Consider the following 17,171-nt stretch of genomic DNA (forward strand, 5'->3'; position numbering starts at 1 on the left):
CTTATTTTATGTCTGAATGTTTTTATGATGTATACCAATTGTTTTATGCATCACCTTGTTGCTTATGCATGAAATTATGTGAAAATAACAAATACATGAAATGAAATGGTGAATCAAAACCTTAGGTCCAGTTAATTCGGCTAATGGACCAGAGTCTGTTAAATAAACTTTACAACACTTGAAAAGTGACGGCTGGGCCTTTTTCTCTTTTCATATTTATCAAGCCCTGTCCAGCCACGTTGGCCCAAACCCCTTCTATGCTTATGTATTTTTTGGCATGGCATTAGTCTATAAGCATTGAAAATATATAAATTCACAGGTATTCAAGCCGTTTCTCTGGTGGTGTTGCACATTCACAAGTATATGGTTGCCTCTTCTGTCTATTTTTGGTGAATACAAATCACCTAACATTCCCCCTCCTTCTATGTCTCTCTTTCTTTCTTTGTTCTCCCTCTTTCTTTGTCTCTCTCGCTCTCAGTGTCTCACTCCCCCACCCCCCCACCTAGCTCCCACACACTCCTGTTAGCTTCATGAATGGCTCTGCCAATATTTTTGTATGTGGGGCAGGCTTATAGCTTGTTAAACTACATGAAAGTGAACACAGTATGTGAGAAATGTCAACATGTGTGTTTAATAAGGCTAAACGTGAGCTAAGGCAGGATAATATACTTACTTTACTGGAAAAACAGAGGTTACAGGGACGTCATAGTTCGGTTCAGATTTCACGCGCAAGACAATAGAAATTCAGTAGTAAAAGTTATCTGACCTAACTACAACTTATACCCCCGCAACACCCTGCTTATGGCCTCACATATTAATTACATCACTCATGACATGATCAGTGACATCTCTAATTACATCTTAAAAGGCCTCACTGATATATATCTCACTCTGTATATTTATGGCTAAGCACCCTTAGGATTATGGAATTACTAGCCCCTCAAAGGAAATCACTAAACTCTCTTTTACAAGTTAATTATGACAACAGCTTAAACAGGTTCTGCTCAGTACACCTGCGGAGTAGCTCCATAGATTGCCTTTGTTAAAATGTTTGCACTGTATGTTCTTCAAGGGTCTCAGAGGAACAGCCTCACATATTATGATAAAAATAATAAAAAACGAAGTTTGTTCGAGACATAACAAGAGTGACATTCTTGATATGATCTTCGCAGGAGCGTTTCAACAAAAATCAAACACTCAAATATCTGCTTGCCCATCACCTTTTCCTGGTGCACTTAGTTTTATGAGAAGTTCTTTGTACTGGGTTGCACCATTCCACAAAAATTCCTAAGAACATTTCAGCCATCATGCACTGATACAGTCCTTTAACCAGGTAGCATTTGGATGAATGGTTCTCTGTAAATAAGAAACTCATAAAACATATTCACATACAATTAATCTAATCACAAATCATTTACAAAGCAGTGAGCCAAGATCTAGCTCGATGTTGAACACCTCTGGGGAATGCCACTATGATGGGTGCATTTACAGATGCATGGAATGAGGGTCATTAGCATCACTTCTTCCACATCAGGGCTTGGAGCGTAAATGTTGTGCACTGCAAGCATTAACCCCAACAGCCCACATTTTGGCACTTTCAATTTTCGACTTTGGACACTGTTCTCTAATCGCTGTCACAGAATCATTAATTTTGTATGAAATGACTAAACATCACAATCAGCTGTGAATCTTCGCCTGTGCACCCTTGTTAAATTAGTTTTTCTTGCATGGACTCAGTCTGGGGTTGTTAAGTTTATAGGTTTTGTTCACTAATCCCTCAGGTTAGCTGAAAATACAGTTGTTAGTACCAGTACTGTTTAGTGTTGCTTTTACAGATAGCTGTGCTTGGATGTTTTTCTTGGTCTCTCTTCTTCACCAAATAAAAAACACCAATGTTTCTTTTCTGTTAGTCCACATTTGGCTAGTCTCCCAATGTGTTTCATTGTATATCATGATGGTTTGCTATGTGAACAAAAGTGAAACATCAGACACTTTTATAAACCTGCAAATATGGTTATCTGTTTCTCTTCTTTCCTGCTAGCCGGGTCTTCTATCATTTGGTATTTGAATGTCCACAAGAACTGTAATTATATATTTTTCTGCAACTCCTTCATGTCACAATAACTGCACATTTTGCTCCTGTCTGTGTCCACAGATGGGTCAATATTATTGATAATGTTCTTAAGTTCTGTCCAGATTCGCTGCATCTATAGGATTATTTCTGTGTAGTTAAATGAAGGTGTGTGCTCGCTGAGGGCTGTGAGGGATCGAAAATGTACAAAAGCTCTTCACACTTTCAGTCTACTTCTATGTATTCTCCCTGTGTGTTCACTGATGACTTTGTAGATCTGATGAGTCACAAAAGCACTTCTGACATTGATTGAAATTATATAGTTTTTCCTCTGTGTGTATTCGCTGATGTATCCATATCTTTAATAACTGCCAAAAGAAATTCACATTTACTGCACCTGAAAGGCTTTTTCTGTGTGATCCCTGACGAATCATTAATATTGACAAGTCACTAAACCTACTTGCACATTCATTGTATTGGTATGGGTTAGCACCTGTGTGTATTCACTAATTTCTTTCCGGCTTTGATAATCAACGAAACCTCTTCACACATTCACTGCACCTGAATGTTTTTGTCCCTTGTGTGCATTTCTTGATGTCTTTGTTGGCCTGATAAGTGACTAATGCTCTTCACACATTCATAGCAATAGAATGGTTTTTCTCCGGTGTGCGGTCCCTGATGATTCCTCCATGCTGAAGAGTCAATAAAACTACTGCCACATTCACAACAATGGTAGGGGTTTTCCCCAGTGTGCGTGCACTGAGGTTTCTTTAGGGCTGATAAGTGACTAAAGCTCTTCACACATTCACTGCATCTAAATGGCTTTTACTCGTGTGTGTGTCCGCTGATGCACTTTTAGTTGTCCCGAGTGAATAAAGCACTTCATACATTCACTGCACTTGAACGGCTTTTCCCCTGTGTGTGCTCGCTGATGAATCCTTAATGATGAAGAGTCAATAAAAGCACTGCCACATTCACTGCACTTAAATGGTTTTTCCCCTGTGTGCGTTTGCTTATGTCTTTGCAGGTTTGAAGAATGACTAAAGCTCTTCATACATTCACTGCACTTGAATGGCTTTTCCCCTGTGTGTGTTCGCTGATGAATCCTTAATGATGACGAGTCAATAAAAGCGCTGCCACATTCACTGCAATGGTACGGCTTCTCCCCTGTGTGTGTTTGCTGATGTTTTTGTAGGTGTGAAAATTGACCAAAGCTCTTTGTACATTCACTGCACTTGAATGGTTTTTCCCCTGTGTGTGTTTGCTGATGTATTTGTAGCTGCGATACCTGTCTAAAGTACTTTGGACACTCAGTGCACTTAAATGGTTTTTCCCCTGTGTGTGTTCGCTGATGAACCCTTAATGATGACGAGTCAATAAAAGCACTACCACATTCACTGCAATGATACGGCTTCTCCCCTGTGTGTGTTTGCTGATGTTTTTGAAGGTGTGTAAATTGACTAAAGCTCTTTGTACATTCACTGCACTTGAATGGTTTTTCCCCTGTGTGTGTTCGCCGATGTATTTGTAGCTGCGATACCCGTCTAAAGTACTTTGGACATTCAGTGCACTTGAATGGTTTTTCCCCTGTGTGTGTTCGCTGATGATTCCTCAATGTTGAGGCACGACTAAAACTACTTCCACATTCATTGCAATTGTATAGTTTTTCCCCATTATGTGTTTGTTGGTGTAGTTGTAGGTTTGCTAATCGACCAAAGGTCTTCACACATTCACTGCACTTAAACAGCTTTTCCCCTGTGTGTGTTCGCTGATGACTCTGTAGGTTTGATGAATACCTAAAGCTATTTCCACATTCACTGCACTTGAATGGTTTTTCCCCTGTGTGGGTTCGCCTGTGGCTTTGGAGCTGTGATGACTGACTAAAGCACTTTGCACATTCACTGCACTTGAATGATTTTCCTCCTCTGTGTGTTCGCTGATGAATCCTGAGAATTGAGGAATCACTAAAACTATTTCCACATTCATTGCAATGGTATGGTTTTTCCCCTGTGTGTGTTCGCTGATGTCTTTGTAGTTCTGATAACTGACTAAAGCTCTTAACACATTCACTGCACTTGAATGGTTTTTCAACTGTGTGCGTTTGCTGATGAATCTTTATTAGTGATGACAAACTAAAGCTCTCACTGCATGTGTTTGATTCTTCCTTCGTGCTTTCTGTCTGTGGGTCAGGTATATATTTGTCTACATCCCAAGACTGTGTTCCCTGAAGGGCCAACATGGCTGATAAAGCACTTGTGTTATTCTCACACTCCCTGTATGTGTGTGGTACTTTGCACATTTGATTTCTGATTCAACAATAACGTGCCATAGTCACCAAATACTTACCACACTCATATGTATAAGGTTTCTTTGTAAGTGATAGTGCCTTTAGATTGGATTATATATTATAAATTGGGACAGTCCATTGCATTGTAGATAGCAGAAGCCTTCTTTGTGTAGTTTTTAGGTTGTCTCGCTCCACTCAGTTTCTCTGGTTGCTGAGGGCTAGCCAGAAATAGTTTACAATACACCTAGACCACTTAATGATGGTCTGTTATTGCCTGAGAAAACAGAGTACTGTGGTAACCGCATCATACCGATCCTGGTCAAGGCTGGTGTTGGACATCAGTTTATATAGGGGGTGGTTTGCCAGTTTTCTTGACTAAATGTTCTAGAGGTCATTTCTTCGTCTTGTGGCGTTGAGGTGTGCAGCTCAGACTCTTACATCCAATGAACTGCCATTGACTGCTTTTTCATGCATCTGTCAGTTTATGTGCAGGTTCCTCTGTCACCGACTGCACCAATGGTGTTCTGGATACTGGAACTCGTTGTTTTTGCTATGTTTGCAGAGTTACAGCATTAGCTTCAATGTTCATAATCATTTCATGCATTCAAGGCTTTACTGTTGGATATAAAAATATTTAGAATTACTAAATGGAAACATAATGGGACAGGGGTTCACAATGTTTAACTGATAAAGACATCTCTTATTTACTGTCTTTGAAATTTAGGAATATTCCAAAATAAATTGACATTTAACAAAGAATTCTGTTCATCATCTCCTTTTCTGAAGTTAATGTGATCACATTAACTTCAGAAAAGGAGATGATTTACCAGTGTTAACAGAGTACACAAAGCACCCACATGCTAGAGGCACAGATTTAGGTAGATGCACATGGACAAGATTTCATTTAAACAAGAACAGATTGAGAGGGATCAGGATGGTCTGCTGTTAATTCAGTAACTCTTCATAAAGTATATAACAAAGGTAACACTTCAGCAAATATATAACAAAAGTAATTCAATTCACACACTTCTTCTCAATGCTTTCTGTTTATGTTGGATCAGCTCAAATACCAATTGCTGTTCATTAAGTTACCTTTGACCCTTCCAACAGCTTCCCTGGTTTAAGCGTTTCTGATTTCTTCTAACCTGGAAGATTGGAGCAATATTGTGAGTTGATGTGGGTTTGCTATCACCACAACATCAGTCCATCTCCCTAAAACTGGTGCAGCTTACAGGGCATGTTTCTGGCCCTGAAAGATAACTTAAGAAAGCAAGTGTTTGGTTCTTCATAAAGTACATAATGTTCTGTAAGATGCAGCTCCTTCCAGTGCATTTTCGTGAAACAGAATGAGGGGTTCATTGTAATGCCCATCAATTATATTATACATGCGGATAAGGCAAACACATACTGATTCATATCATCTAATATTCAACAATAGCAGTCATTTAGTCCTTATAGAGAATCTATCACAACCAATAATGTATCCAACATGTCCCTGCAACAGATGTGTGCATATTAATCTATTTTCCCCCTTTTCCACCTTTACATGGTATCTGACTTAACTTTGGAAGTTTGGGACCCAGGATGCTACTTTGTGACTGAATGTGCATTTGATAGAGCGAGAGGATGTGTTGGTTGTCCACAGGTGAAGCACCATTTCTACCTTGCCATATTTCTTATATTGAAGTTTACCTCATTTCCTGTCCTTCTGCTCTCCTACTCCCCTCTGTCAGCACACTCACTCTGCAGGGTTCAGCAGAAGTCAGATAATGACTGATAGTCAAGAGGCCAAGGTTCTAGCTCCTTCTACAACCCTTGATGCAGACAAAGGGCCTGTTTTAGAGTTTGCTGGACAAGTTATTGCCTCAAAACAAGACCCATATCCCGCCTGCCGTTTCACAAGGACATCATGCATTTTTAATAGGGTGGATAAGATATCTGTCACTTCAGTGACGGAATAAACCATTCACTGAAATCAAAATCGGTCTCTTGGTGTACCCTGTGTCCAGTGCGGCCATTGGGCTTACAAGATCTTGTGGTTTGTGGGTCTCTCACTGCTTTAAGGCCACCGCCATGCAGGACTTCTTAGCACTGCCTTGTGCAAATCTCCCTTCCAGGCAGGACTTCTGTCAGCTGTGCCTTGTGCAGATCTTTCTTTAGGGCACAGGCTTCTTTCCTAAATGTCAGTTCAAAGGTCGGGTGAGGCAGAACTGGTCTAGGGCGTCTTCTTTGTTGGAATTCAACTGGTCATGCCACAGAGCTCAAGCTGTGAGATGAAGGGGAATATGGCTTTTCGGAGCTCTTTGGGACATTGAGACAGCCCTATCGCATCCACAATTTACTACAAGACTCAAGACGTTGACGCTACAAGTACTGCTCCAAGGTACAATTCTACCTCTGTATCTGAATAGATCCTGGGAAATGACAACTAGAGAATAAAGGTCCTGCTGTAACAGCACATTGCAGAAAGCTTTTCAGGAACTTCGAGGTAAATGGACTTTCTCTATCCGTCGTACCTGAAGACAGTAATCCCTGCTAACATCTATCCTCTTTGGACAAGGTGCTCCATTTTGCTATCAGATTCCAGGGATTGGTGTCGTTACAACGCAGGCTATTACAACACCTGCTGTTACAACGCGGTTTTTACATCGCATACCATTACAACGCATAGTGCTTTTAAGCGCTGGATAGTGAATTATTTAATTTACTATTCCAACTCCAGTCCCCGTGGATAGTAGGGAAGGTGTTGGATAGTAAATTAAATATATTCCCTATCCTAGAGCGCCCCCCAGCGCAATGCGTTGTAATGGTTTGAGTTGTAATGGTTGCGTTGTAATGGTAGTGCGTTGTAATAAATGCGTTGTAAGTGATGTTTCCCGATTCCAGCCCAGACACACACCCTCATATCGTGTTGAGTGACGCTGGGTAGTTCTCAACCAAAAACAGGGCCCTTCACAAATTTCTGTTCTTTTCTTACACCCCTGGGCAGCCATGCCAACACAGACCAACTGCACACCCTCCACAGATTACCAATCTATTTGACAGAACTTGGCAGTCCAATCCAGGATAAAAGGTAGCACGTTTGTTAGAAAATCTGCACCTATTAGAATAGTAACATAATGAACACAGAGCACACAATAAAATAACACAGGTCAGGTACTAGGAGAATCTGAGGCAGACGATGCAATACCACAGGTCAGGTACTAGGAAAATCTGATGCAAACAATGTAATATAAAGTCTTTCTTTTCCTCACGCTTGCAGTTTCGCCTGAGCTTCTTGTCCTCCCTGAACTGCGGCCGGGCTTGGCTCCGCCATTCTTGAACAGCAACCGACCGGCCGGGCTTGGCTCCGTCGGCCGGACCACAACCCCCAGCAACCTTTGGGCCAGCGACGACGCCTGTAACGAGCGCGCCAGGAGGCGCATAAAGCACCGGCAGAGCCTTCGTCCCGCGAGGACGCGCGCGGGACGCGCCTGACGAAGCCCGGACTAAGGGCGGACAGTCTAAGACAGTCCGAGACAGGTAGAGACTGGACTGGGCCAGTTACTCTGCTCGTTATTTTCAGGTGAGACTGTTCCATTGCTCGAGGACGATCCTGGACATTATCAGGCATTGACTTTATATGCATTGTGCCTAATCTGATTTGAGAGACTGAGGTACACACTTCCAGTGTATTTACACTGTGTTTCTGGGAGGGTTCTGTTTTCTGTCTTATTGGTGTGCTATGCCTAGTAAAAAACCTTCCCCGGTAAAAAACACTATGGACAACTACTTAGTGCAGGTAGTTGCTAAAATTAATAGTGAGAGGAGATCCTCACTTGGTTTGGGTGTATCTCCTAAGTCTCCTACATCAATTCTTTCAGAACCTGACCCTGTTCAATCCCCTAACATAGCTAATAGTAGTTGTCCGGTTGTAATACCTGATTCTGACGACAATGCTCTCCTGGACCAGACTAATTGTGCACTTGAGGTTAGTGATAGTGAAAATGAGGCTGAGTTACACCCCCAAGAGGTAAAAGCCCCTACCCCAGTACCTGCGCCACGCACTACTAGAGGAGCAAAAAAGGGTCAGCAAAAGCGGGGAGGGCTCCGTTCAAGTCGTAAGAAGCCTGCCTCCCCACCAAGCAACACTGTGGTGGAGGAAGAAGGGCTACTTGACGAAGTCGGTGTGTCTTTAACGAAAGAGCAGTTTAGGAAGTTGTTGGCTATGATAGACATCAAGATCCAGGGAATTGTAAAGCCGCTGGTGGGAAAGATAGATAAGCTCACTAATGAAGTTAAACGATTAGGGGGCCTTCTGAGTAAAACTTTGGAGGAAGTAGAAAAATTGCCTGCAGAAATGATAAATAAGATTGAGTTAAAGAATGGAACATCAAGTTCTGAGGGTGAGGGAGGAGCATTCCCCCTGTCTAATCATCCTGTGGTTTCACAGGTAGTGTTAGGGGAGGGTGTGCAAGGGGTAGTTGTCCCTCCTGTTGTACTTCCAGAACAGGAACATGCGAAAGGCTCGGTTGAGCTTATAGTTGAGGCTTCTCCCTTAGTCCTTGTTCTAGCTAACGTTCCTAAACTGGCTCCAGGACAGGATGAAACTACAACTTCATTGCTGTCTAAAGCCTTACACTGGCTAACCAACAATATGGTAATAACCCCCTGGGGTAAACAACAACTGGCAGAGGAATTAGTTATGGCTAGGAGGGTGGAGTGGATAGGTAGCAGCCCAAAAAGATTCAGGGGTGACTGTGTTGTTTTGAATTTTTCAGACCCTGAGGTGTTAATCAACATCTTGCCCAATCTCCTACCACCACAGCGAAGGTCCACTGATATTATCCCTCTTACCTTAGACTTTTTCTACTACCGGAAAGGGGGGGTTTCTAATCGGTGTACATTAAGAACAAAATGGAATGCGGTTTCTGCAAAGGGGAAGAATGCTGCTAAATCTTCTGAGTGGGGAATACATCTTGAGAATAGGTTCTCAGCCCTCTCCAATTTGAATGACTGTGATTGACTTCCAGGGGGTAAATGTTCAGTACCATCAGCTGTAAAAGCACAGAGAATATGCTCCCTGAATGTCCACAAAGGTAATGAGGTTGCCCATTTGAATCCTACAAGCACTTTAGCGCAGACAAGTTCAGCGATATCAGTGGAGGGAGTGCCCTCTTCTTTGATTATAACTCCTGATGTTCAACTTGATTGTCCAACCGGGGTGGGGAATCTAATCTCTTGGAACTTGGCTGGGCTATGCTCCAGACTAGATTGTGGGGGCTGACTTGGCTTTGTTAATTCATATGATGTATGTATGTTTCAAGAGACTTGGGCATGTGAACCTGTATTTGTGCTAGGATATTTAAATTTTTCAGTGCCAGCAGTAAAGGGCCCGAAAGGGAGACCGATGGGGGGTCTTACAATCTGGGTCCGACAAACCCTCAAACTTAAAATAAAAAATATCGAGACTAGTCATAATGACATTCAGTTAATTAGGGTAACCAGTGATGAAACAGGGTCATTAGATATATACAACATATACGCTAGGAATGTTAAGGGTGTTAGATCTGATGTTTTAATCGCATTGGGTAACCTCCTTGATAAATTCTCCCCTGATAATAAGGTGGTGATAGCAGGCGATTTTAATCGGACGTTTGAGCCCCTGGTCTTATGTGAGGTCTCCATTGGAGCAGAAGAGGACTCCCAATGGGGCATTCCCGCGTTAGATCTGAAGCCAGTTACCCGTTGGACTGAGGAAATTATAGATCTGAATGCACTGTGCTTAGAAAAAGGTCTGAGAGCTTTGAACGGACGTACAGCTTTGGATAGAAAAGGCTCCATGACCTTTGATAATGGAAGACATAAAAGTAGGATAGATTATGTTATTTGCAGCTTATTGCTGTGGTCATCAGGTCCGTGATATGGAAGTCGTTATGAGACCTGAGAGCGATCACAATCCTTTATGTGTGGAGCACAAATGGTGGGCAGTTGGGACAAATCCTATTTGTTTAAATACTCTTGCTCCGCCCTTGCTCATCCCAGAAAATAACATGCGTAGGCTTAAATGGGCCAGTGTTGTGACCAATCAACAGGCTATTGAGAACATTAATTATGAAACTGACCAAGCCATAGCTGCTTTGGAAACAACCAGTGTTTCCCCCTCTGGCCTGAAGGAAGTGGTTAATATTCATGATACCCTGTTCGCCAAGATTAAAAAACATTTCCTGAAACCTGTTAGGCGAAATGGGGCTAGAGCTAGTAAAGATGCAAAATGGTATAACGCCGAATGTAGGGCTGCACGTCTGGCTCTAGGACAGGCAATTTAAAGGAGGGTGGCTGAAAACACTTGTCTAGCCAGAAAGAATTATAAAGCCTGCATAATGAAAGCTAAAAGAGCCTGGGATGAGCTACACTGGTGTAAATTGAAAAAAGCAAGTGACAGAAAGGATTCCAGAGCGTTCTGGAATATCGTTAAATGGGGTAGTGAGAGAGTAGAGGAATCCCCTAATAATAATGTACCTCAGGAAGCTTGGGTAGAATTTTTTAGCTCGCAGTATGCTCTTAACACACAGATTACAGGGGAGGACAGTATTACTATGTCTTTTTCTCACGGTAATCTTTTTAATGATAAAGAGATTTTGATTGCTATAAATGCAGTGAACAGAGCACGCGCCCCTGGATCAGATGGCGTTCCCGCAGATATCTTTTTAAATGATAAAGAGCGGTGGTGTAAATATATCTATTTACTTATCAATTTTATTGCTAAGGGTGCTGAGGTCCCAGCCTCTTGGAGAGGAGCTGTGATCATCCCTGTGTTTAAAAAGGGAGACCGTGCACAGCCAGGTAATTATAGGCCAATAAGCCTTATCGACAATGTACAAAAAAATAGTCGGCCGTGTGGTGGTAAATAGGCTCCTAGATTGGGCAGAGGACAACAATATTCTATCACCGTACCAAGCAGGATTTCGAAGGGCAACTAGCACGGTTGACCAAGTGTTCTGTTTGCAACTGCTTCAGTGGAAGACTGTGGTGCTGGGAGGAGGCAGCCTTTATGCTGCATTTGTCGATTTGAGGGCTGCCTTCGACCTGGTCCCACGGGCAAAATTGTGGCAAGTTCTACAGAGTTTGGGGGTCCCTGAGGAATTACTGACCTTGGTAATGCGATTACACGAGCTCACTTTTGCCAAAATACAGTGGGGAGGGCATGACATGGTCACAGATGAATTTCCAGTTGAAAGGGGGGTTCGACAGGGGTGTTCAATGGCCCCAACCTTGTTCACTCTGTACATAAACGGCGTTGTCCCCCGTATGGTAACAGCCCCTGTAGACGCTCCATCTCTTTCAGGGTTAAAAATCCCTATTTTAATGTTTGCGGAAGATACGCTTATTATGTCGAAAACGCCTAGTGGTTTGCAGCGTGCTCTGTGTATTTTTGAGAATTTCTGTGGGGAGCATGGGTTAGAGGTGAACGCCACTAAAACCAAACTCATGGCTTTTAAACCACATCGTAGCTGTAAGTCTAACATCATCACGAGTGGGCGGCCTCTTGAGGTGGTAAACTCATTCACATACCTAGGAATTCTCATCGCAGATAATAATAGATGGAGCCAGCATATAAATATTGCCACTCTGCGACATAAGCAATTGTCGGGTGCCATTAATATGGAACATAGGAAATCTTTGACCAAACCTGTTAAGCCAGCTTTACTGGTTTATGAAGCAAAGGTTATAGGGTCGGCACTTTATGGTGCGGAGATGTGGGGCTTTGAAAATTTGAATTCTTTACAGGGGTCGGAGAATAAATTCTTAAGATTACTTACTGGTACCCTGAAAAACACTCCTCTCCTGCCTTTAAGATATGAGCTTGGTAGGAAGCAAATCAAGGATCTAGCCAGACTACGACCAATCCTATATTGGCGAAGACTTTGGACTACTCCCGAGCTTGCGCATTATGCCGAAGGTTTTATTGATGTCATAAAGGCGGACTGTTTTCATAGAATTAGTTGGCTCAATTCACTGAAGGCAATACTGTTCGAGCTTGGGTTAAGTTCTATATGGCTCGATCCAACAGGTGCATCATTCCCTACCAAGTCTGCCTTAAAAATTATATTCTGGGAACATGTTGCTAATAAGAGTTTGAGTAATTTGAGTAATGGGTCTATGTCCGCTGGATTCCTTGAGGTAAAACTGTACCCGGCTTTGGAGTCGTACTGGGATATTATTTCAAAGCCGGGCGACAGGAAGCTTCTATTCCAACTGAGAGCTGGAGCCCTCCCTATAAGATCATTGACAGCCAAATGGGGCCCAGGGGGGAGTGACATCTGCCCAGCCTGTGGAACGGGGAAGGAAACTCTTGGACATTTTCTGTTCTCTTGTGGAGCATATTGTGTCCCTAGACGTGCTTGGCTAGCACCTATGTGTAGGAACCTTGGTACCACTTGCAGTTCTGTTGCTCTGCGCAACATATGTACAAGCCCATTAACATGGATATCAATAGCGACAGCTAAATATACTGGTTGGGCATGGGTGATCCGTCAGAGACTGCTAGTCATTTAACTATTCTCTGGGTGATCAGGCAGAGACTGCTAGTTATTTAACTATGCTCTGCCTGTAAAATCTGTTTTTATAAAACCTCCTTTAGTTTTTAGAATAACAATTAACTTGGTAGATATTCAGAGACTGCTAGTTATTTGACTATTCTCTGTATGTAAAATTTGTTTCAATGAAATTGACACCGCTCGCTCTTTAAAATTGTATATACTTTTTAATGTATAAATCAAACCTCTTATGAATTCTTTTTAAATCTTTTGTAAATACTGCGAGACTTCGTTCTAACCAAATGTATTGTATGTATGTAGTAGTGCTTTGTAAATGTGTCTGATTGTAAATTTAATTCTATTTTAATACTGTCAATATTTTGTGTATGTTTGCTTTTATGACTATACACTCGAATAAAGCACTTTTGAATTGAATTGAATATAAAGTGCTGAGGCTAGCTCTGTATATCAAAGGTAAAGAATGGATTCACACCAAGTCATGGTATATCTGCATAGTTTAAGCCAACACGTTGTCTGCCCCTGTAGACTGTTGGTCTTAAGGACTCTATTGTGATGGCATTGTGTGAGACTTGGCACTAGTTCAATGGGCAGAAATATCATAAACAGGTAAAAAAGGATGCCACTGCTCAGGGCCCAAATGGGTCTTTGCCCCACAGGGTCAAGCACTGAAAATCCAGATCTGAACTCTTCTGTGAAATGATGTCTGTCACACACTCTTCAGCAATCACCTCAGTGAAACAGGCAGGATTCTACAATAAGCTAAACCAGAAGACATTTTTTGAATTCACCTTTCAAACCAGTCTCCAATCGACAAGGCAGCTTTTTTTGTGTAATTTGGAGCAGTTGCCAACAAGAATATAGGATATTTTTAGTTCATCTCCGTCAGGCTTTCTGCTCTGATGTGGCGGCAAATCGGATAGAATAGGCTACAGGAGGCTAAATGTCTATTCCACACCCTGTGTCAGACATCTATTAAACAAGAGGGTTCCTCAGAGAAGGTACCAGGGGTTGCTTTGTTAAGCAGGCCACATATACAAGGACTCACCCTCATGTAGGGAATAATACAATTTCCTATTCCTCTCGTACATTAGCTAGATAAACGAGGATCAGTGTGACACTGATTGAAGCAAGCAGCACCTGTGGTTCTGGAAACATTTAGTTGGATTATAGAGAACAAGCCTAGGGTTTATAAAAGGGAAATATACAAAGTAAATCTCCAGAAGCTAGAAGTTTGGTAACAGAGAGATGTATGTCTGTGTAACGGACAGACTGGATAGCGGAAAGAATCAATATCTAACTGAGATTATTCATGTCCTAACCTCTCTTCCACTGTCACAGTAAAAAGCAGCACTAGATGGAAAGATGACTTCTACTGCAAATGTCTCCTCAAACTGAAGCACAATAAAAAGTAGTGCGGAGTAGAAATGTTGTTTTCTGTTTGCACTTTGTAAGTAAAATGCAGTGCAATATGGACAGATTCTCGTTTAATTAGTATCCCTCAAACTGTCAGTAATATTTGGTGCATTTCATTAAGGATTTCTGAGTAAATTCCCTTTGTTGTGCAAGTAAAACGCAGTGTACAGATACTTTATACTCTAAACACTTCTCTTAGTGTGAGTAAACATCAGTGCACCTTACAGATCAATAAGCCCCCCTTATAATGTAGTAAAAACAGGGCTTTGTGATTTCCTCTTTCGTAAAAATCCCTCACTGTGTTCTAAAAAGGCAGTGCAGTTTGCACAGTTTTGTTCTGTAAATCTCCCTGGTAGTGTAATAAAGAGCAATGCACTGTACTCAGATTTGCTCCTATTACTGCACATTACAATACAGGAAAAAGCAGTGCAGTGTATACAGATTCTCTCTGTAAAGGCACATCATAGTGTCAGTGAACAGCAGTGCAGAGTGTACAGATTTGCTCTTTTGTATACACCCCTCATTTTGTTGTAAAATAGATTTCCTCCTACAGCTTTAAACGTTGCTTCTAGTTCAGTTAAAAAGTAGCAAGGTGCACATTTCCTCTTCTGTAAATGCCTCTCGTAATGAAATAATCAGCAGTGCAGAGTACGAAGATTAACTAATTTCTAACTACCCCTCATTCTGTTGTAAAATAGATTTCCTCCTGTAGATGTAAACACACCGCTTCTAGTGCAGTTAAAAAAATAGTGCAGCAGATTTCCTCTTTTGCAAACACCTCTCGTTATGTAGCAAAGAACAATGCAAGTGGAGAAGTGTGGCTCAATGGTTAGAGTGGCAGACCTTGATGCAGAACTCTGGCCCAGGACCAGGGTTCGATTCCCACCTCGGCAGGTCTCGGGCTCAAAAATTCCTCGGACCTGATATTCTCGCCTCAGTGCCTATTCCAATCATGGGTCCCACGCTGCAACTCTGGGCAATAGCTTGCTTAATCTCCACAATCTCCACAGCGCTAGGATGCCTGGCTTCACCCTGGGGGTGCCCAGGAGTGGACACTTCACAGGGAAAGCCAGGAAGGGTTCCACAGCGGTATGAGTAATAGCGCCACGAAACTGCTTGGTAGCAGTGCGCTCTACAAATAATTTACATTTATATTTACAATGTGCACAACTCATCTCTTATGAACATGCCACACAGTCACATAGTGTAGTAAAAAGCTGTGCAGTATGGATGGATTTTTCATAGTGAATAGTAACGAGCAATGCCCCCAGATTTTCTCTTTTTTTGACAACCCCTCGAAGTGTCCTTAAAAGTGATTCCGTTTGTAGGCTACAGATGTGTTCTTAGCACCCTTTGCAGAGTAGTCAAAGGTAGAGAGGAGTCTACACAGATTTCATAATTTATTTCAAATCCCCCCCATAGTGCAGTAAAGAGCAGTGCAGTGTGCACACATTTCCTTTCCTGTCAACAGCCATCACAGAGTAGGAAAAACTAATGCAATACACAGATTTTCTCTGAAAGACGGTTAACAGAGATTAGTAGAAAGCAGTGCACACATTTCTCACAAAGTAGGAAAAAACGGTGCCATTCTCCTCAGTCAATATCCCACAATGTGTAGTAAAAAGCAGCAGTTTGTACAAATTCAGAGCAGTTTGCACAGATTCCTGAGTGTTGTGACACAGAATTCTCATACTTCAGTAAGATGCAGTGTGGTGCATACATTACTCGTAGTGGTAAATAAGCAGTGCAGCGTGCAATGCTTCCTCTTACAGCAGTACGATGCAGTGCAGTGCACAGATTCCTAATAGTGCAGTAAGATGCAGGCAGCGTGCACAGATTTCTCTCAGTGCAATGATGCAGTGCTGTGTGCACACATTTCTCCTAGTGTAGTAAACAGCAGTGCTGTGTGCACACATTTCTCCTAGTGTAGTAAACAGCAGTGCAGTGTGCACACATTTCTCAAAGTGCAGTAACATGCAGTGCAGTCGCACATATTTTATGCGGATAGATTCCTCATAGTGCAGTAAGACGCAGTGCCCACAGATCACTTCTTCAACACAAATGATAAACACAAACACCTCCAGGGCCAAAGCGAAAGACACCCCCCAGGACCCCGGACAAACCTGTTCAGACATTTCCAGGCTCTCTCCTCCTCCTGAGGGTGGGGGGGCAGGTGCACCTTTGGAGCCTTCAGGCGGCGGGGATGGAGCAAAGACAAACTGGGATTCTGCCTCCTCCGCAACAGGCTGGACACAGAGTGTGGCCGGAAGTGATGATTTCCTACTTGTGCTGTCTCTGCCGCTGGTGACACGGAAGAGGAAACTGTGCTCCGGATTTCAGCAGCATGGGAGGAGCGCCCTCCGGTGGCCGCTGACAGAACCTCAGCCTCCAGTCTCCAGCAGGGAATGATGTTTACGCTTCTTGTGGCAGGAAAGACCTGGGATTTTAGATGTCGCAGACCTGGTTGTTTTTAAAATTCACACAGTCCTAGTATACGTTCTGACGAATGTGGGTTCTTCCTGGGGTCATAAAATAGCCAACATCGTGCATTCTTCTAACACCATGCACTCTGCACACCAAACTGCGCATCAAGGCACATTTTGCAGCTTTGAGGATTTCCATTTCTTCATGTCCTGCCCTGCCTGGAGTGCGGTTGCTGCTGTATTATCATCTTCACTTCATGCGAGCATCTTCCAAACGCTGATATAGAGGACTGACGTGTATGTACAAAAAAGGGACAACTGGAACTATTGGTTTTGTCAATGGTTGTTAGTTGCATTAAAAAAGGCAGTAATCATGGTGGGGCTAGGGAGCTTGGCAGATGAAGAAGCATGAAGAGAGCTTGGAACATGAAGGAGAC

The 17,171-nt window shown here is 42.5% G+C and overlaps 1 protein-coding gene across 1 annotated transcript; it reads right to left on the bottom strand.

Annotated features, from left to right (window-relative positions):
• Positions 1-210: 210 nt before the first annotated feature.
• LOC147745356 (uncharacterized) lies at positions 211-16,531 on the bottom strand. Its single transcript, XM_086952266.1, has 2 exons — positions 16,435-16,531; positions 211-4,973 (listed from the first exon to the last, which is right to left on the bottom strand). Exon 2 carries the CDS (start codon positions 4,368-4,370, stop codon positions 2,886-2,888), a length of 1,485 nt encoding a protein of 494 aa, XP_086808392.1. The 5' UTR covers positions 4,371-4,973; positions 16,435-16,531; the 3' UTR covers positions 211-2,885.
• Between the last annotated feature and the right edge of the window lie 640 nt (positions 16,532-17,171).

The sequence above is a fragment of the Lissotriton vulgaris genome, chromosome 1_1, assembly GCF_964263255.1.
Source record: "Lissotriton vulgaris chromosome 1_1, aLisVul1.2, whole genome shotgun sequence".
Lineage (NCBI taxonomy): Eukaryota > Metazoa > Chordata > Amphibia > Caudata > Salamandridae > Lissotriton > Lissotriton vulgaris.